The 21,774-nt window shown below is 34.2% G+C and overlaps 2 protein-coding genes across 2 annotated transcripts; both read right to left on the bottom strand.

The window, feature by feature from the left end:
• Positions 1 to 5,049: 5,049 nt before the first annotated feature.
• Positions 5,050 to 6,057, bottom strand: LOC149086625 (uncharacterized). The gene has a single exon (XM_089231015.1). The coding sequence runs from the start codon at positions 5,958 to 5,960 to the stop codon at positions 5,067 to 5,069; it is 894 nt and encodes a 297-aa protein (XP_089087141.1). The 5' UTR covers positions 5,961 to 6,057; the 3' UTR covers positions 5,050 to 5,066.
• Positions 6,058 to 8,782: 2,725 nt separating this feature from the next.
• On the bottom strand, positions 8,783 to 20,738 carry LOC149086626 (soma ferritin-like). Its single transcript, XM_089231016.1, has 4 exons — positions 20,514 to 20,738; positions 14,752 to 14,898; positions 12,353 to 12,478; positions 8,783 to 9,117 (listed from the first exon to the last, which is right to left on the bottom strand). The coding sequence occupies exons 1-4, from the start codon at positions 20,613 to 20,615 to the stop codon at positions 8,968 to 8,970; spliced, it is 525 nt and encodes a 174-aa protein (XP_089087142.1). The 5' UTR covers positions 20,616 to 20,738; the 3' UTR covers positions 8,783 to 8,967.
• Between the last annotated feature and the right edge of the window lie 1,036 nt (positions 20,739 to 21,774).

A 21,774-nucleotide genomic window follows, 5' to 3' on the forward strand; every position in this document is an offset into this window, starting at 1 on the left:
ACTTAAGCTACTAGTACTACTAAACCATACGTGCATCTCGTCTACATTTCTTTGCGGAATTTCTAATGAATTGGTGCATGTTGAAATGTGTGTGCATATGTTGTGAACCTGAACGTGAAGCTTGTTTCTGTGTAATGCAATGCAATTATGTGTAGTGCTTTAATTAATTTAATTAAAAGGAAGAAAAAAAAACATTTTGGGCCAATGTTACCTTTGTATGTAGGTAACTTTGGGGCTCACTTCACTTTTTTCATCCCTTTACAATGGTTTGTCTATATTTCAATCCTCCCAGTATTTGAAGAAAACCCGGGCAGCCTTATATAGCTAGTTGACAGTAAATGTGAATGTAATTTTGTAGGTCATTGTAGTTGAAAGTGGCGACAAAAAACTATTTTTCAAACGATTGATTAGAACAGTGGTTCTCAACTCAACTTTCTCCTCGATAAGAAAAAAAACAGTAAATTTGAAAAAGTAATTATTAATATTTTTGAATAAATAAAAATGTCAGTAACTTTAATGAATAAATAAAAAAAAGACCTACGTGGCTCCGACATAGAAATTACAGTATATACCACAAAGGGCTCCGTAGGTAAAAAAAAAAGAACATAGCAAATCATGTAACCTATTACTTTAAAGTACCGTCAGTAGTGAAAGGGAGTGCTAAAAAAACTTAGCGGGGAAATCTTCTTCTATTTCTTCTCTCTCTATGAAAACACGATCTATGAAATGTTCTATGAAAAGAACCGATCAAACGAAAACACGATTTGAAATTTGCGCCTTTAATAGTGGCTTTTTGGATTCTTCTGCCATCTATTAGTAACATAATCTACTACAAACTTTCTTTTTGCTTAAAAGTACAGTAGATGGCTGTAGCGATTGATTGATTATTTTCGCAAATACATTTTTACTGGTAATTAAGGTGACCATACGTCCAGTATTAACTAATATGACCATACGTCCTGTATTGGCTAAGATGACCATATGTCCCGTATTTTCCGAGACAGTCCCGACTTTTTGACAAAAGTGTCTCGATTTTCCCCGTTTTTCTCATGACGCCTACTTGGAGTTTTATTCTTTATTGAAGTCAAAGATTGAAGAAATTTTTGAACTCATAAATTATATTATGATAATTACAACTACAAATATCAACATTATTCTCCCATATTTGGCTTGGTGAACGTTTTATTTTGTGGAATCCACAGCAATTTGCAGTAATGCTTCGTTTCCCGCCATTGCGATTTTTCCGTAATTTCAGCAATATTTGGCAACATTGTTCACTTTTGGCGTTGTTCTTGGCGATGTCCCGTATTCTCCCGTATTTGGAAAGTGATTTGGAATCCGAATGTCCCGTATTTCAAAAAAAAAAAAAACATTGGAATTTCAATGGCTTTTGGTCAATGGGAAAAAAATCACAAGAAACACATTTCCGGAAACCTGAAAAGGAGGACAAAAGGTCGAATTTGCGGAAATGTAGGACGCTGCTTGAAATGACATCAAAAAGAGGAGGACGACTGGCAACCCTAACCACGTCAGCGACTTAGAACCTAATGAAAATTTAAATAAATAAATAAATTTCAGAATCGGGATTTTTTTTAAATAAAGGGTAGAAAAAAAATCAAACAAATCTAAATCTTTTCAAGAGATAATAACTTTCTATAATTTTCATAGTAGAAAAATAATAATAATAAATAAAAACTAGGCAACTGGAATGAATAAGCGTCAAATTAATGAGCAAGAAGCTTCAATTCTGACAAGAAAATTTTATTTTATAAAGTCAAGTAATCAAATAAAGAAGATCATAAATTTGTATTAGAAAAAAATTTCATAAAAGTTTCAATCACATTTAAAAAAAAAACAAATGCCTATTCAAAAAGGTTATGAGTTCATGGTTAGCATCATATATTTCCCATTATAAGAAAGGGATGGGAGCAAAAGGAGGATTAAAGGATTCTAACCTGGGGTACTCAGGAAATCTGTTGTATTTTTATATACATATAATTTTTTACATAAATTATATGTAAAAAAAATTATATGTAATAACTTACAAAAATTAAAGCCACCAGACTCATGACACTGATCAAAACTTGTGTAAAAAAATGATTTTACCATCATTCTACCAACAGCCCCCTTATAATCTTTTTCCTTGAATGTGAAGGGGCAGCTAAAGGTTACCGGAATCACCTTGTAGAGTAAGAGAAGTATCTGTGGTAAGTGGTTTTCCCATTAGGTAAGCACAAAGCCACACCTTTTGATTAGAAGTGACTTTGCTTAGGAAGAGGTTGTATTTGACATCCATTAATTTATTTTGTGTTTAGCATGTTCCTCATTTTTGGTCTTGGCAGACTTGACCGTTATGTAAATGGTGCAAGGCTGGGAAGTTTTACTTCCTGCTTGGGAAAAAACAATAGAAACTGTATTGGGGTTGTCAGGAACAGCTTATGGAGATGCTGCTATAGGTAAAACTCAGGTCCCTAACTAGGCAGGGGCAATCAGGGCTCTGCCCCTAGACCCCACAAAAAATTTACACTTATTTTGCATAATAACCCTTTCAAGGGGCCCCTCAAGAAAAAAATGCCCTGGGATCCCAAGAAGGCACACTATGGTCCTGGCAAAACTCAAGTGTGTAGATGCTTTTCTTACAAGCTAACTGCTAAGATGATTGCATAACGGTGTGCGCGACTGTTTTTTGCATCAGACAATGCTCCATTTTACACATCTTTTACAGTGTGTTAATTGTTAAGAAAAAACAGTATGGCTCCATGACTCCCGTATCACACCCGGACTATTCACCTGCTTAGGTCTGTGTGACTTTTCTTTATTCCTACAGATAAAGATAGGCCTGATATAAAAGCATGTTTTGCCAACATGGCTGAGGTACAAACAAAAACGATGGAGGCCCGAGGATCTGTCATCACAACAGATAAATTTCAATGTTTGAAACAATGGAAGAAAATACTCAACAAGTGTATTAGCTCTAATGGGGAGTGCTTTCAAGGGAATCGAAGAATGTTTGTGATAAAAGTGAATAAAAAAATTGAAAAACTCTGGGTTACTTTTAGGTATCCTCTCGTATAAAAGCTTTAAGAGAGCTTCAAGAAACACTGATATGCAATGGGGATACTGTGATTTTCAAGAGTAAAGTGGCTGGTACTATTTGACCAAATTTTGATACACGCCTATTCTTCGAGAATGCCTCAATATCTCTCTGAATTGTAAGAGGTGTGTGTGCAATCCTTCAATTCAGTGAAACTCCTATATAATGATACTCAAGGAAATTGAGAAACATATTGTTATAAAGAAATATACACCATTATAGATAGAATATATTAACATTATGAAAAGTGCACCAAGACCAAAGAGGTTATATAGGTAATTATCAATATACGGGTTGTCATTATGTAAGATTTTCACTGTATAATGATCATTAGAGCTCAGATTATATGCAAATACAAATATATATGTGCATATGCATATTTTGACTTTTTTAGCATTAATGCTAAAAAAGCAAAGTGCACAGAAAATAATATATATACAAAATTGATTTTCTGTGAGTAGGGGGCAAATGCCCGAAATGGGCAAAAAACTGTCAGGCAACAATGGTTTTTGGGCCACAACAATCACTTTCAGAGCGTTTACTTTGGTTACCGGGGTTCCATAGCAATGTGTTTCAGACAGGTATATGCCTTTACAATGGTTTGTCACTTCTTTAATGTGCTGCCAGTATATGTATAATAGTTTATACCTTTACAATGATTTGCCACTTTTTGCAATCCCCCCAGTAATGAAGCTTTTGAATAGACCTCAGAATCATCATGAGCATCACTCTAAGGGTCAGGCAAAGGATGATCCCCATAGAAATCAGTGTTAAAATTGCTGATTTTACTGTAGAAATGCGGAAATTTAGTGGGGGTTTCCTGCCACATCAATAATTTAAAAAATTGTATTGAATTCTCGATTTTTGAAATATTGAGTTTGCTTAGAGATATACGAAGCTCAGAAAATTCAATATAAAATAATTAGCCGGACCAACTTTTCAGTTGGATATCCATGCAATGATATTGATTTAAACTTTTTATTTATATCTTCTCAAGTATGAAAAAATTAATGTCTCTGTATTGTCTTTTGATATTCAACTGCATATACATTCTTGTGGGTTAGGATATTTTAAAAGTACCAATGGGCCCGTAAAAAGTACATCGAAGAAATTTCATAGCTTTAATTAAGCATATTTGAAAGCTGAAACAGGCAGACGGATAACTTGAAGTTCGGAGGGTGGGGGTAAAAAACCCAGGCAGCGCCAGGTATTATAGCTAGTAAATGAATAAAATCAAATGATTCAAATGATTTTGAGAATAAGTGCATATTTTTGAAGATTTATTAAAGCTCAATCACTTTTCTCATAATTTTTCAAATGGGTATTGGTCCCAATATTCACTTGAAAAATTATGAGAAAAGTGATTGAGCTTGGAAACCAATGATATGAAAATATTATGACCTCATAATATTTTCATAACATCGATTTCCACGGGTGGGACTTGGTGATTTAATAGAGATATTTGAAATTTTTTCCAAATATCAACTGTTCCATTGTAATGTTATTTCTAGAGATAGCGTCAAAAGTGTTCAACTTTTTCATAAATATATATAGTGTCAAAATTCTTTTATTCATTTCTGAGATTAAAAATGCCTCAATAAAAAATATGCAGAAGTCATTCGCATATGCAGTATATCCATATGTAGGGATATTTTTTTGTAAATGAATATGCACTAAGAAATAGAAAATATGGATTTTAAAAACATATCTTTTTTACATAATAATTTTTTAAACGCATATTTTCATATTTTGGTACATATTTCGGAATCTTAACTCTTTCAGGATATTTTAGCACATATTTTGGTATTTTTTAGAGTATATTCTGGTTGTTTTGAGTACATATTTTTAGAGCATATTTTGTCATTTTTTTAGTGCATATAATCCGGGGCCCTAATGATCATTATTTTAGACCACAACAAAGCCTTAATAGGCCACATGTACATTATTTAAGTACACACATTTAGAAATGACTTTAATTAGATTTAGGTTTTGGCTGCTTCCTCGTGGCTATCACAGAGTATAGAATCCCTCCCACAAGTACAAGAACCGCAGCCCCTAGTACAATTTGCGTGTGCTGTTTTAATAACGAGACGCAACCATCTATGAGTTTGTCGAAACCAGAGAGCGGTACAGGAACTGATTCAGCTTTGTGTTCTTGGTGCAGTTTCTCATAGAATAAGCGAAGAGTTGCCGCATTGGACCATGATGTCCTATACATTTTCCCCTTTTTGAACAATATAACTTCGGGGCACTGTTTTATAGCGAACCTGGATTTAGTTTCGGTAGCCTTGGATACGTCGACTAGGGCCACGTTCAGGTAGTTCCTAGCGTGGGTCGCGACGCACTCCAGATGCGTGTAGAGAGCGTTTTTGTCGATGCACGAAGGATCGTAGAAAGCGACCAGCCAATCACCTGTCGTGGATCCAGTCGCGGCCTGGGTCAGGTGCTCGAAGCTGTCGTCGTCGAGTTCCTTCGTGACAGGTTCGGAGTTGTCGGTGAGCCACCAGAACAGTCTCTCGACCTCGAGTTTGCCGTCGTATAGCGCCGGGACGCCCTTGCGGATGAACACCACCGACGGCAGGGTCTTGATGCCGTACCTCTTGCGGTGAGACGACTTCCTCAGGCGGACCACCAGGATGTTCATTTTCTCCAAGTTCTGGCTCATGCCACCGAGTCGAACTTCGGCCTCGACGCAATCCGTGCACGTGCAGCATTTCTTCGAGAACAGTACCAGGAGCATCGCGTTGTTGCCGTTCGCCTCCTGTTCGAGAATCTTCTCGAATTCCGCAGATTCGTCGACGTCGTCTTTGGAAGTCGAGCAACCAACGAAACCCAAACTTATTATCAGGAAGATCGGCAGCCACATACTTGCGAGATCTTCAATCAATTGTACCAGACGATATTTTTACCCGACTCCCGGTAGTAAAAATATAAACATTGTAAACGTAAACAAAATTGTCTTTTGATTTAGGCTTTATAACAGCTGCGTTCTAGCATTTCATTTTAATCCGAACAAGGATGAACTATAACTCCATGGAGTAAACTGCAAACCTAAATTTGTTACCGCGCATGCGGTTGTACCTATATTTCTTTTCCATTAAAAATTGAAATTTTCGCAAAATGCACTTTTATTTTAAATTATGTAATGTAAGAAAAATAAAACAAAGATTGAAATGAAATTGTTGCATCCGTTCAAAACGCGTGACGTAAAATTATTTCTTTAGGGTAAAATATATGTAGATGGCAGCACCAACTGATATGTAAAATCGTATTCATTACCAAAGCGCTTGCAGAGAGCCTCTTCAAGCGCTTTGTTCATTACTAGAGCATTTCGATTCCTTTTTCTTCTGTCTTCAATATCCGTATTCATCGTTTTTTCCCCTTTATATTATTTTTTTTTGCAACACAGAAATCGTCATTCATGTGTTTTGTTTATAAAATTTGAGTCGTGCATGTTAAAGATGGCTCGCTAATGACATTACTGCCATCACTAGAGCCATGGCAGCTCCCAAGAGAGAAACAGGCCATGGGCGGAGAAGTCGACTGATCTAATGTATATATGAATTGACATCATCCTGCCCACCCAGACTTCCAAGTCTATCTCCGCCTACGGAACAGTCACCTTGTGTTGGAATAACCTTTGTCCACAATGTGCGCTAAAGGGCACAACCATTTCTACAGAGCCAACTGAAGAGACTATAAAAAGACATTGTCACGTTAGCGAAACAGGTGGGAAGGTTTCAATGACATGGATACAAAGGAAGTCGAACAGCTAATTAATAGCAATTCAGAGGTATTGACCGAGGAGGAATTAATGCAGTTGACTGCTCCTGAAACAAGCGGTACCAAATAAAGAAATCGAAGACAAGTTCACCACATGAGTAACATAGCGGAAGGGCTTCGCGCGTTCGAATCAGCACAATCGATTGCTTTCATGACATTGATCCCTCTATGGTACGCTCTTCACATGTAGAAATATTGGTAGGGAAAGCCTTGTCATCACATATTTCAACATACTTGATGATATGAAGAAACGGCAAACAGAAATCAGGGCCGCAACTAGGGGGGTGCCCCGGGCGCTAGACCCGAGGGGGCGCAAATTGAATTCTGAAAGCCAAATAAAAATATACATATTTGACATCTGCTTGAATAGGTGTAGGAAAATAATGAATATTTATATTTTTATCAACTGGCTGCAACATCCGGTAGACGGGGGTATTCAGCGTATAATAATAGTAAATAACAATACAAACGATACAAAATTTCTCAACGAGTAATTAACGTGACACATGGAACTTCTTGCCAAATAAAAATCATGTTTGCTAAATATATGTATATGAAACAAATCTCAACGAAATGTTTTTTCTTTCTCAGAATAGGTATAATATTGTCATTCTAATAATGAATTAATGTGGCCTAATAAAAAGGTGCATTTTTTTCTTAAGAAGTTGTAAAAGTAATTCCTATTATTTATACATGATCAACTGACTGGCGAAAAAAATTGAGTGTTTCTGATTTTTCTATCCATTTGTGAGAAAGTTCACCCTCTCACTTAAGGACCATCAAAACCATAGCCATGTTTCCTTCTAAAAATGTGAGTGTAAGTCAACCCCCCCCCCCCTATTTCTAAACATGAAAAGTTTTTGAATAAGAAAACCTTGAATTATATACTAGCTCTTACTGAGGTTAAAAATTTTAGTTTTCCTTAATATATTCGAAAGCTCTAATTTCTCTAAATCAGCAGTTCTCAACCAGTGCTTCACAGAACCCTTAGGGCTGTGTGCATTTCCAAGGAGCTTTATCAAAATCCAATTATTCACAACTCATTGTTCTTTGATTAGTTATGCGCTATTCAAAATTAAAAAAATTCACTTTTCAAATTCTATTTACTTTTTCCACGCAGATCTTCAGTGGAGAGGAATGTGTTTTTCCCTTTCATCAGTTTCATTTTTTTAAAGCCGAAAAATTGTATTTAGTCTCACGAGCACACACACAGTAAATTACTCGGGAAACTATGAAATCTAATCTCTATTCCACAAAAAATAATGGTGGATAAGATCAACAAAGTCAAAATAAAAAAATTTTTATTTCAGACTCCTTGAACGGGGTGACAACTAATCACAGAGGGTGTTTTGAGAACTAGTGGGGGAATCACCTCCACAGCCCTCCTTCTGTATCTATCTATGGCCCAAATAGGTAGAGATTTCTATACAGATTCCAATAGATATTAAGATGAGCTATAATCTATATCGGTATGCTAGAGGTAATGGTCAATATTGGGATAGCGCAAAATTAATTTGCAGTATTTTCATTTCACTACACATGTATATAGGGATGTAAGCAGGATTGGCCAATGGAGGGACAATAATTTTACTAATTATTCCAGTACTAATTAATTAGTAATTAACCAATTTTTCCAGGATAAAACTCCAGATACAAATGGGTTAACTGGTAAAAACATTTGGATAATTAAAACATTTGCCACTACACCAGGTGTTCCAAAATGCATGGTGAAACACCCGATCAGAGGCGGTTTCTATATTATATGGTATAAAAAAATTTAGACTACATTTTAATTGCTTGGATGCATACTATACTAACAACTTAAATCACAAGAAATGGGAATTCAAAATTTCTACTTGAACAGTTTGCATAATAAAGTCCATCTAAGTAAATAAACACTAAAAGGCAAGTTTCGTACTGTTTTTATTATGTTAAGAAAAAAAAAGTTACCGAAGTTACACATCAGAGGAAAAAAAATATCAAGCTGCAATCTGAATGTATAAGTACATTTTTTTAGAGTCAATTAAAAATTACAAGAAAAAAATTACACTGGCTGATCTAAATACTGATGTGCGAGGTGCTTCTTTGGTTCAATCTTCATCACCTTTAAGGGTCTCCTTGTCAAACATGTATTCTCCAAGACCAGGACCAACACGTTTCAGGTTGGTGACAAAGTCAGCCAACTCTTTGATGGCTTCCACTTGCTCCTTCAGGTATTCAGACTCAAGGAAATCGCACATCTGAAAGTAGAAAAGTGATAACGTGAATCAATTAAATGCATTAATCTGTATTGATATCTCATGAAATGGGCACTACAGTCAAAAAAAAAAAACATGAGAAATTTGTGTTCAGCACGAGCTATCACAATAAAAAAATACAGCATTAAAGTTTCACACAAATATCCCAGGCGGCAGGTCACTACAACTAAAACAAAAAAGAATTGCCACTGGAACCAAAAAATGTTCTATGTGCAATTATCAAATTGACATGCAAAGGCAAAATTTTCAGATTTTTTTTTAGACTGTGTCCACAATGTAGAAAAAGGTCAATAGGACTAGCAAAGAAATAATTTTGGAACCATTCTTTTCATGGGAAAAAAAATTGGCTAACGCCTTAATTTTTTTCCATGAGCCCACAATGCTATTGGCGCATTTATTTTTAATTTATTTCACAAACGAATATATGCAAGGAAATATGTACAAGACAAATTACAATGGATCCATCTTACGTAGCCATTTAGAATATTCCCCCAGTACAACTTATTGTTGTGTTCCAAACTCTGAAGAATTCTCATTGAGATTTCTTGCCCAAAAAATTCATTATTTTTTTCATGATATTTTGAAAACTATTATAAACGAAATCCACTGTATAACAACTTTCCATTACTTTAATTCATTAAATCGAGATCAAATTAAAAATATTAAGATTAATATCTTTCTCCTTCTCTTGATTTGTTTATAACAGGGATGAAAAACCTTTTCAATCAGCAGGCCAGACACATATTTCTGTGGCTCACAGGTCAGAAACTTGTATACAGGGTACATAGCTAACAGCAAATTACTGGCAAACCACTGATTCTAGAGAGGCATACTTCCAATTAAAAAAGTATCCACAAATAACGTGTAGACCTCACACAAGTCATTCATATTCCCCAAGAGGTCATATAGTTCAGGGCCAGATTAAAACCTTTGAAGGCCCTAAGCACTTGAATGGTTTTAGTGCGCCCCCATCCCTAAAAGTATATATTACTCGATATTGAATCTATAAAGAAATATCAAACATATGGGTTTGATATATATGCATACACATACACACATACAATAGTAGTTCAAGTGTATTTTGTGAATTACATATCAATGCATTGCGATCTGCAATAGCCCTCTATTTCCTGTCATTGGATGTTTTTTCAGCAATATAGTTTGCTACTTTACAAACTTTCAACAATTTGCTTGACAATGCAATAATATCTCTGCTAACAAACGGCTGCGCGTATGAATTTTTTGGCTAACAAATTTTTCTTTTGCGCCTCAGCAAGTGAACATTTACGTTGATATAAATGCATGTGCCAACATGAAATAGCTGCTTCATGAGCTGAATATTTTACACCAATCAGAATTACTGTCACCAGAGCTTGATTAACTCAAGCCCACTTCGGAATCTTTTTCCAGATGTACCTATACTTTCTGAAATTTTTTGAACCATTTCATGCAAAATTACAGATCGGGCTGTTAGAAAATGCATTAAAAGAAAAATGAGAGCAATGGGCATCAAGCTGAAAAGTCTGGACATTCTATTTTCCATCTGCATGCATCATACACAAAAATGAACAAAATACCAAATGGATCAGGACACCTACAAACTCGATTGGGTCGTGTCAACATGAGCTTTAGTAGACTAAAGCTAGTTTTGGTTGTCTTATTACTGGGGAAAATAAGATCTTCAGCATCTCATGTTCCTGTAGATCCTCATTTATCCAATTTTGAAGCTGTTCATTTTAGCCTTCAATCACAACTTTCAATGTTAGACAAACAAGGAATGTGAGGATGATGTCACTCTCCACTATCCATACAAAGGTTTTTAACAGCTGGCTGATGCGAAGATATATTTTTAGAAAGAGAAAATTCAACTGTTCCTGCAGGGAAATCGAACCCACGTCCTTTTACTTTCAGGGTGAATGCCCTAGACCATTATGTACAGTCCTGTTCAGTGCATACGAGCTCCAAGGAAAGATTGAGCTATTCGTTGCCTCTGTAGTCTAGTGGTCTAGGGCATTCACCTGGAAAGTGAAAGGTTGAGAGTTAGATTCCTCAGAGGCAGTTTAATTTTCTTTCCATAATATATCTTCGCATCAGCCAGCTGCTAAAACCTTTGAACAAGGAATGTTCAAATATAACATTCCTTGCTGTTATAGAAAGCTCATCTTTAAATTTTAGGCAAAAGCTAGAACGAATCAAATGATTTTCCATAGAATCTTAGGAGAAATCATAATTCTGCTAACAAAGATTTGTTCCGAAATAATCGTTAGCTGAGGTATCACTAATTATTAGCAACTTCACTTGAATCTGACAATTTTTTTTGGAGTGAATGAAAATTTTACAAGCCTTTGACCTTTTTGGCTATAATTGACAATTTTACTTGCTTTTGTGAACGTTTTTGACTAATTTATGATGTCCCCTATGAATCTTGATACCTATATTTTTATCGAAAAGATAAAAATATGGTCAGCTTAGATATAGATCAAACTTACTTTCCTACTTGAATACTGTGACCATATGTCCCGTATTTGCAGGATCAGTCCCGGTTTTTCATGTATTTTCAACCAAGCCAGCTTCACTTTTATTCTTCAAATCAATTAAAATTATCTTCCCAATTCAAAAACTAAATTATGATAATTATGACTACAAATAAGAATATTTCACATTTGTCTTTTTTTTTAAATTCACTGCAATTTGAGAAGTGATGCTTCATTTTCCTCGATTGACAACTTTTCTGTGATTTTAACATGAGTTGACAACTTTGCTTATTTTTGGCGATTATTGGCAATGTCCTGTATTTCAAAGAATAATTTCACATATTTTTTTCAAGCAAATATAGTCAGCATATACTTGAATAGCTTTCGCAGGCTGGATGAATCACCTCAGTAGACTGCACTTGGCCCACCGGCAGCAAGTTGTGCATGCACCCCTGGTTACCCACCAATGGTGAGGCTGATAGGGTTCCAGCCTGTGTGTTGGGGGACTAACCTTATTTCTTTTTTCACCATATAAATTAACTGTAGAAGAGGCCCTGAATGAAATAACTGGCCTGGGAACTAGTGAAAGATTCCAGCCTAGGAGCCCTCATGCAGGATGTGGGTGGGCTATACCGTTTATATATAATAAACTATTAATTTCTAAAATGAAAGAAACATTTTGCAGAATAAAAAAAAAATTACACACTATATCCACTTATGATTAAATAATAATCTAGTATTACCTGAGAATCATTATGATTGGTGGCAATAACATGCAAATCCAAAAGGGCCTTGTTGACTTCCTTTTCAAGATCCAGAGCAGTTTTCATGGCATCCATTCCAGAGCCCCATTCATCTCTATCAGGTTTCTATGAAAAAGTAACTTAAATTAAATAACTCTTCTCAAATGAAAATAAATTGGTTACAAATGCGAATTTTATACTACACTATCAACCAGAGACAAGATAAACAGGTTATAGATGTACTAATTGCAGGGCTTCCACTTAAAAAATTAGGAAAAAGTAAGATGGGGAGGGGGAAGAGCCCCTTTAGACAACATAATCATGGCTTTTTTTTTTTTAATTTTTAAACAATTAAAAAAAAAAAATCATAGCCCTATTTCAATACCCTATAAGACTAACTCAAGCCAAAGCAAAATGACAGGAACACAGCTCCCACTCAAAAAATTAGAAAAAGCAGGATTAAAGAGTAGGACGGGAGAGGGTACCCCCTTAGACAACATATATATAATCATAGCATAATAAAAAAATCTCAAAAATATTTTTAAATTTTTTTTAAATTTAAAATTTTTTTAATAGGACAATTTCAGTAAGATTGACAAAGATTGTAAGTAAGACTAAAATCAAAGCAAAATAACAGAAATGACTTGGATACAAAAACAATTTTTGGCCAAAACAGCATACTAGAAACCACAGACAATTCTTTTGTGTTCTCCTCACAATATAAATTACATTTATTTTTTGAAGTCTTCCACAGTCCAATCTGTCAACTCTCTTCGACAATGCACAGCAAATCATGAAGGCATGTAAGATTTTTAAGAATGATGCTCCTCTGCAAGCTCTTTTAAAAGCACAGTGCAAAATGTGTAAATTACAAGCTCTGATGTAAATAAGTCAACGTGAACTGGATGGTTTTACTGCATTGCCATCCCTTTTTTAAAGGGATTTGTTTACATTTTACTGTTCAATACCAGTGTAATTGTTTCTGAAAAATGAAGCACTTTCATTTCTAGATCTTTGCCGAATATTGTATACATTGTTTATGCCTATGCATCCCCTAAAAATACAAAAGACAATGGAATGCTATTGGGTAGCATCAAAATCATCAAACCTAGAATAGGCCTATGTATCCAACTGCTTTATAATGCAAACTGTTGTTTCACACAAAATGTGCACCATAATTTTAAATGACTGCTAGTTACTATCAAAAGTAAATACAAAATTATTTCTCCCATCCAGACAAAAGTTTTTAATGACTACTCTACTTGTTGAACCCTCAAACTAAGCAAATGAAAAATTATTAAACCAAATGTTCCACATCCCCCCCCCCCAACACACACACAAATAACCTTGAAAATGATATAATTTCTTTGGCAGAATCATCAATTGCAATCTATAACATTTGTACTACATGGCAATTCATCAATGATTCCCTGCTCAATTAAAACCAATTACACAAATTTTGTAGATAGGATTTGGTAAAAAAGTAGGAAAACACAAAAGTAGGACATTTTACCAAAAAGTAGAAAGAGTGGGAGCCCTGCAGAAATAATTTTTGACCAAAACAGTGTACCAGCAACCATCCACAGTCAGTCTGTCAAACTGTCACACTCCCTCTGACAGTGTGTAGCAAATTATGAAGACATACAAGGCTTTAAAAAATATATATATAATCTCTTTCGAGACCATTTTCAAACACACAGTACAAAGCGTGTAAATTACAAGGTCCATGTAAACTAGATAGCTTCACTGTGCTGTCCATCTTTTTTTAAAGGGATTTGTTCACCTTTTTTTAAAGGGATTTGTTCACCTTTCACTGTTTAATGTCAGTAATCATTTTGAAAAATGAAGCACTTTCATTTCTCTTTGCTGAACATTATAAATATTGTTTATGCCTCTGCATGCCCTAAAAATATAGACAATTGAATGCTAATGGGTAGCATCAGAATCACCAAACCCAGAATAAGCCAATGTATCCAATTGCTCTGTTATGCAAACTGTTGTTTCACCTATACACAAAACATGCTTCATAATTTTAAATCATGAAATGTTAGTTACTGTCCAAGGCAAAAAGTAGTGAATACAAAATTTTTTCCACCCAGACAGAAGTTTTTAATGACTACTTGTTGAACCCTTGAAATAAACAAAAGAAATATGAATAAACCAAATGGTCGACACACACCAAAATAACTTGAAAACTATACAATTTCTGCTTTGGCAGAATCATTAACTGCAATATATTACATTTGTATTATTTGGCAATATATCAACGATTCCCTTTAATTAAAACTAATTATATAAATTTTATTGATAGGATCTGATAAAAAAAAGTAAGAAAAGTATGACTAGTGGGAGCCCTGCAAGTTTTCATACAGAATCAGACAATCTCATACAGAACCTACCTGGATAGCCTGCAGAATGATTTTTCCACCTCTCACGTTCATGTACTTCATCAACTTCTCAGCATGTTCACGTTCTTCATGGCTGCTTTTCTTGAAGTACTTTGCGAATCCATGCAGAGCCACATCATCCCTGTCAAAATAATAGCTCTGCAAGGGAAAAAAAGTTATGTATAACTTATCAAATCTATAGAGATGTAAAATTCTCTAGAATATTCTTATCGAGGATGATATCTGAGAATATTCTCTGGAAGGACTACTATTATAAATAATAAATGTAGAACACACAATAGATCAGGTGGTGTAATAATGTATATAATTAATGATACTGTATCAAACAAAAAAGAAAATGGAGTCAACTTAATTACGGCTGAAGAACTACATATAAATTTCCCAGAATATAACTGAGATCGATACTTCGTGACATTAACATTAATTTTTTCAATAGAAATAACATAACATCCCGATATCTTGATGCATTAGCAACAAATGGATTGTCCCTTCACACGAAAAATTTAGACACATATTTATATAAATATTGTTTTATATTTATATGAAGACAAGAAACAAATTATAACAAACATACATCTAAGAACACATAATCATTGTCGGTGCCTGGAGAACAATCAATGCCATTGCCAAGAAATAGATATTGTTCGGAGTACAATTATTTGGGTATCGTAATACATAATGATCTTAAATGGAACATGCACTGATATTTCAATAAAAAGATTAGAAAATATGCAGTGATTATTTACAAAATGAAAAGATTGATGGACAGTTTTTAAAAGATTAAATTTATTCTATGCATGGATATATTCCATTGTCAATTATGAAATCAGTGCCTGGGGGGGGGGGGGGGAGCATATTACGAGAATATTTTGGAAATTAGATAATATAGACCTATATAACAGAATAAGAACTCAAATATTAACCGATAATTCCAAAACACAATGCCATACTCTAACTTTGAGACAAACTTTCTGTACAGAGCTATCAAATTTTAATTAAATGAAAATTACTTAACGAAAAATCAAAATAGAACTACAAATTCATATAATCGAGTTTATCAAGTTCCAAAACCAAATAAAGCATTATATAAAAAGAGCTTTTCCTTCATCGCCCCTAAGATACTCATTTTTTATACTGAAAATCAGTTTAATAATAAAAACCTAAATCATGTGATTTTTGTCTTCCTCAGACGCATACATTACGAAACCATTTTGATAAATGTATTGAAAGAGTATATAAAAACAATATTGAACTGAGTACAAGTAAAGAATACAATAAAAGAAATGACGTACGATAATTATATTAAGCTTCACAATAAACAACTTGTGAACTTTATTCAAATATATACATAAGCGAAAATACATTTGAACATATATCTAATAAATATAATAATGCTTGTTGTGCAAAAAAAAATATTCTATAGGTTATCCCTTTAGGCCTGCTGGAAGAACTTTTCAGTCCCTTGAGGCTACAAAGTGTTTATAATATGTGTGTATGTATTTTTGTGTATTATATGTCTGTATTCGTGCACAATAGGACAACATTTATGTATTAAATGTTTTGTATTACATGTTTTGTATCTGAAGTAAATAAATAAAAACTTATTCTTAGAATATTTTTAATTCTAATTCTTAAGAATATTCTTATAAATTCTTGATGAGAATATTCTTCTATTATTTATAATATAGAACATATAATATCCTTGAGAATATAATCTGGAAAGACTATCTTTATAAATTACTGGGGAATATTCTCTAAATGAAAATAATTCGAGTTACTAATAATAGTCCTTCCAGAGAATATTTAAGAATATTTGTTATAACATGTATTATAATAAATTTTCTTCAAATAACTTGAAAATAATTCTTATTTTTGATAAGAATATTCGCTATCCCCATATCTCTTAACGTCAAGAAGACTGGAATATTGAAGTTTGTAGCCCACAATATTAAAGTTTGAAAGCAAGAAAATTAAACCAACATGGCTAAATTGCACAACTTTTAAAGAAATATGAATGATATAGAATTTAAGTATATGTACATTAAAGAAAACAAAACAATTCTTTATCCTTTAAGAATGAAGGTGATTATATAAGAATAGCTTCCTTTATCCACTTATCCTCCACTTTATCCCTTATTAACCACCTTTGGTTTAATTTTTTGGTTTTGAACTTGATTCTGAAAATTTATCCAATTTTGAAATATTTTTTTAAGATTTCAATCTTAATGCTTATAAAATCTTCATAACCATACTTCTGAAACCTCTCGTGACAGAATATTCTCAAATTATAAGTTATCATTAGGTGGTGTGATTATGACAAAAATTGCTTTCAAGGAAACATTTATTTTCTGGATTTTACGCCGAGGTGAACTCTGAAAGAAAAATGATCTTGTCTCCGCTGGGACTCGAACCCAGGCTCTCTTGCATACCGGCCTGGGTTCGAGAGAGTCACGGCGAAGACAAGATGACTTTTCTGTCCGAGTTCACCTCAGCATAATATCCAGAAAATAAAATGTTTCCTTGATATCTTGGGCCGAGAAAAAAAAGCCATCTATCTCTAAAAATTGCTTTGTTTTAAATATTTCAGGCAATGAAAAAACTGATTTATATTTCATAATATAAACAAAATTAGTAAAAAAAATATTCAAAAGAAAAATGAATATTCTCAATTACTTTCAAATTTGTACATCCAGGAGAATATTTTCATTCTAAGAGAATATTCCTCCTCGCATCAACTAATCCAATTATAACTTACATAAGTTTTGATTTGTCTCAAAAATCTGAAGTGAAATCTACACCAATTTCTGTTTTCACTAATTAAATTACATATTTCAACTATTCAGACACTGTTCCAAACATTTAACAAGCATTTTGAGATAACTATCTGAATTAGCACAGTAATGAAATACTGGAGAGATATTCTATATACACACTGCTTGGTTAAAAATATCTATGGCTAAATCCTAAAAAAGAAGCACAATTTCAATAAACCTAATTCTAAGAAATCTGTATCGATATACATAAAATATTGTATCATAACTACTAAAGAGTCCAAAGACAATATAAAGTTTTAAAAATTTGTGTAACCATGCCCATCCACATAGAAAAGAATTGCCAAGTCTCAAAAAGAAAAAGATCTGGCTCTAAAGAAATTTTACTTTTTTTCCTGGTCTCAAGCTCCCTCTCACACATTTTCTTTCCTCTACAAAAACTCCCATTCCCCTCCCAAGGTTAAAAAAAAAGATGCCTAGAAACAAGAGACCCTATATATATCCTCCACATTCATTTCTATCCATAGTTATTTTTCATGTCAGCAGTAGCCCTAGAAAGTTCCCCCCACTTCATACCATTGCTTGCAAATACAACAGAAGCAGAGCAGCAACAGATTTAGTTCCAATGTTTACGGATGGCCTTCACACTGGGCCATATGGCACAAATAAATTTTCAGTCATGATTATGACCCAATTCAAACAAATTCATAGATCAGACTTTATGCATTTTTCCTACTGGTAAAGATAAAACCAATAAAAAAAAATTGAAATCAACATTGACAATATTTTTTTCAAGACTATATAAAAAATAATCAAAATAAGTTTTTTTTGTTAGGAAAGAATTAGATTTTTTCTCTCCACCAAGCTTTCCAAACCATTGTAGGATTAAAAACTAACTGGGATGAAGGGAGAATTTCAAGAAGTTATTCAGCACAGGGTAATAAAACCATGGGAATGATTTAAAATTATTGAGTGTTTTGATTCACATTCAATTTTTTTTCCGCCAATAAGATAATGTCAGTGTTTTGGAAATTATAAATCAAACAGTCAGAAAATACAAACAGGGATAATACCGTAGAACTATGTACAAGTGCATCTAAGATACTTATTCTATAGCTTCAAACTTGATGAAAAACTTTAAGGCTAATTAAAGGATAGAAATTTGCTTTATTTCTTTAATTTTACATAAATCCAAAAAAATTTGCATGGAAACTTTAATTTATTTGTTTAGTCACTCATGAGCACTCAATCAATTTACACATATCTTCAAATATTGAACATGTTAAAAATTGTTTTTTTTCAACATGAAAGGTATACTGTATCACAATATTTCAAGTTTATTCTTCAATCTCGGCCTTACAATAAGCACTCTTACCAGGTTACCAAAAAAAAATTGCTATAACTTCTACAAATGTGCTGCAAGATGAACAGGGGTGGGGTCCAGGGCCGTCTTAAGAGCATCATGGGCCTCGGGCCAAATGATTTTTCTGAAGCCCTACCAGGCAAATTTTTGAAAATCTCAACCAGATCCTATTTTTTTGAGGCCCGGGTGGACCCATGCCTTAAGACGGCACTGGTGGGGTCATCTTGCCACCCCTTGAGAAAGAAATGCATCTGGACCATCTTATTTTCAGTACCTTTCAGTGTAGTAGTTTACACGTGTTTGACACAAATTTATGATTTTTTCTTTTGCCTATATTGTTGATCAAAAGTTTCCCTGAGGTCATGATCCCACCACTTGCACAAGTCTTTTTGTCTGATGGCAGAAGTGTTTAAATTGAAATGGCGTAGCAGAAGAGTGCCATTATTCTCAAGTTTCAAATTAGTCCTGAAACATTAGATATTCGAGGTGAGCATGAGAATAGTGCTGTTAGTGAACTGTACATAAGATCTGTGTAATCAACATGTCATGGTGTTGTTTGCAAGTACTGCGCTACCGAGTAAGACAAATTTTGGTGCTTGTGAAAATATAGTAAATATTTTAATTCGTAAATTTTATTTTCCGAGTATATTTCAATCCTTTCCATTTTTTAATCATGAAAGTTACGTTCAAGAAATGCAATATCTAATTTAAAAAATTTTCAAAAGCTATGCATCCCTCCATTTTTTTCAAATTTATGTCTTAATAAGATAAAATTTTTAGGAAAATAGAGAAATTTGAAAAATTTAATGAATTAATTGACAGATGAATGAAGTCATGTAAAAAGCCCATTGCTTTTACGAGGACTTTTTATCGATTTTTAAAATGCATTAATACTTAACGCCAGCTACCCACAGAATTTTCACAATGTCAGTTAGGGGTTAACTACTAAATTACTAAAGCACCAAAAAAACTCCAACTATTCAATAAGAATTTTTTCGCAGTTTGGTGGCGCTTGATGATAATGCCAAGTGTAAATGACCCTTATCATCGGGATACATAATCACTTAAAGCATGTAAACGGGCTATATGCATTTCATTACAGATGATATTCTTGTGTCAGCGTGTCATTGTCACCCGTTTTTTGTCAGTGCAACGTTTGCCCCTCCTTTTTTTTCATGATTTTACACGAGTTCCACTAGCTGTGCATTAAAACCTACACATGCTGTGAAAAACGTTGATTCTAATAACATAAGTTTCATTGAAACAAGAGTTTGTTTCATAAGAAGTAAAAAAGTTCCAACTGCCTTTCTTAGTGGACAACAAAATTTATCTTAAATAAGATGTTAAATTAAATATCAAAGATGTCGGAAACAAAATATTTAACACAAAACGAGAGAAAATTTCCAATGTTTTGAAAGCAGCTGTACAAGTTTCATGGAGGACAAAAGAAATTACGTCGCATTTAATTGACTCAAACTTTTTTCAGTGAACAAGAACAACATGAAAATAAAATGATTTGAACTGTAAAACTGAACAAAACCGTGACATCATACTTATACAACTGTTTTAAGTAAAAGATAATCATGCGCAACATGGAACATGGCGGAATGAGGGCTTACCATGGAAAGATAGACGTAACTGGCATGGAGCTCCATGTTGATCTGTCTATTGATCCCATCTTCAGATTCAGCGTGGAAATTTTGTTTCACTCGACTGGCCATTCTTTACTTTTCTTTTCTTATACAGAAAATTACAGCTGCTGTAATAAAACTTGTGAAACAGTTTCGAAAAAAAATTTAAAGAGAGAGAGCTGAGAGAGTGCCCGTCCAAACACTGTTGAAGCAAAGCACTACTGTGACGTCAAGTCATTCCGCAGCTATATTTATGCGCTCGCTGTTCCGTCTGTGTCCCATCACTCCCCCGATATCAGAAAATTATCAAAAAATGTATTCTGTAGAAGAAACTGAAATAAAATCTAGAGATTTCTCGAAAAACTTCATAAAAAATTAATTTCGTTAAAAAAAAATGTTCAATTTATTAAAATTATAAAATAAATTAAAAAAAAAAAAAAATTAAGGGATTGCACACATTGTTTGGATGTTGAAACACATGACTCATGATTGCACACAGCTTCTGTCTGCCCAACCTTATCTTCGATAGGCTCTTCAAAATATTTCGAGCTTATCGGAGAAGCTCTCTTGCAGTAACCTTAACCAACGCAAACATTTCTTGGGATTGGAAATGGCACAGGGCCTGTTCCTCATGAGTTCCTCCTGGGAACATATGAATTTTTGGTTCCCCCCCTTTTTTATTTCACAAATACAAACATATAATTTACAAATTTTAACATAAATACAAACATATAATTTACAAATTTTAACATAAATACAAACATATAATTTACAAATTTTAACATAAATACAAACATATAATCAGGGCCGCAACTGGGGGGCGGAGCAGGCGGGTTGTGGTGCCCCGGACGCCGGACCGGAGAGAGCGCAAATTTGATCCTTTAATCTCTCCTTCAACATTACAAGGGGGGTAACAAAATGTCTGCTTGCCCCAACTGACCAAGCATCTAGTTGCGGCCCTACATAAAATACACACAAATGCAAGCATACCCGCAGTGTTTCTCAAAGTGCGCGATGGTCCGAAGGGGGGGGGGGGAATAGAAAAAGCTAGGGATTTAACATAGGATCCTATGGGTTCACTCAGGGCCGTAGCGTGCCTTCTCGAGGCCCCGGGGCAGAAATCTTCTTGGGGGTCCCTTAAAAGGGGAAAAATACGCAAAATAAACGTACATTATTTGTGAGGACCCCCATTCGGCTCGGGCCCCGACGCAGTGCCCCGGTTGTCCCAACCTAGTTACGGCCCTGGGTT

Source organism: Pholcus phalangioides, unplaced genomic scaffold, assembly GCF_987345545.1.
Source record: "Pholcus phalangioides strain wild (caught in Gottingen) unplaced genomic scaffold, Ppha-v1.0 ptg000004l_1, whole genome shotgun sequence".
In the NCBI taxonomy this organism is placed as follows: domain Eukaryota; kingdom Metazoa; phylum Arthropoda; class Arachnida; order Araneae; family Pholcidae; genus Pholcus; species Pholcus phalangioides.

Excerpts from the sequence above, each read along its gene's own strand:
- LOC149086626 (XM_089231016.1), bottom strand. The coding sequence starts at position 20,615 with ATGGCCAGTCGAGTGAAACAAAATTTCCACGCTGAATCTGAAGATGGG. Across the intron at positions 12,479-14,751 it reads TCATTCTGCAGGCTATCCAG|AAACCTGATAGAGATGAATG; the intron begins GTAGGTTCTGTA and ends ACTTTTTCATAG. Across the intron at positions 9,118-12,352 it reads CCAATCATAATGATTCTCAG|ATGTGCGATTTCCTTGAGTC; the intron begins GTAATACTAGAT and ends TTCTACTTTCAG.
- LOC149086625 (XM_089231015.1), bottom strand. The coding sequence starts at position 5,960 with ATGTGGCTGCCGATCTTCCTGATAATAAGTTTGGGTTTCGTTGGTTGC.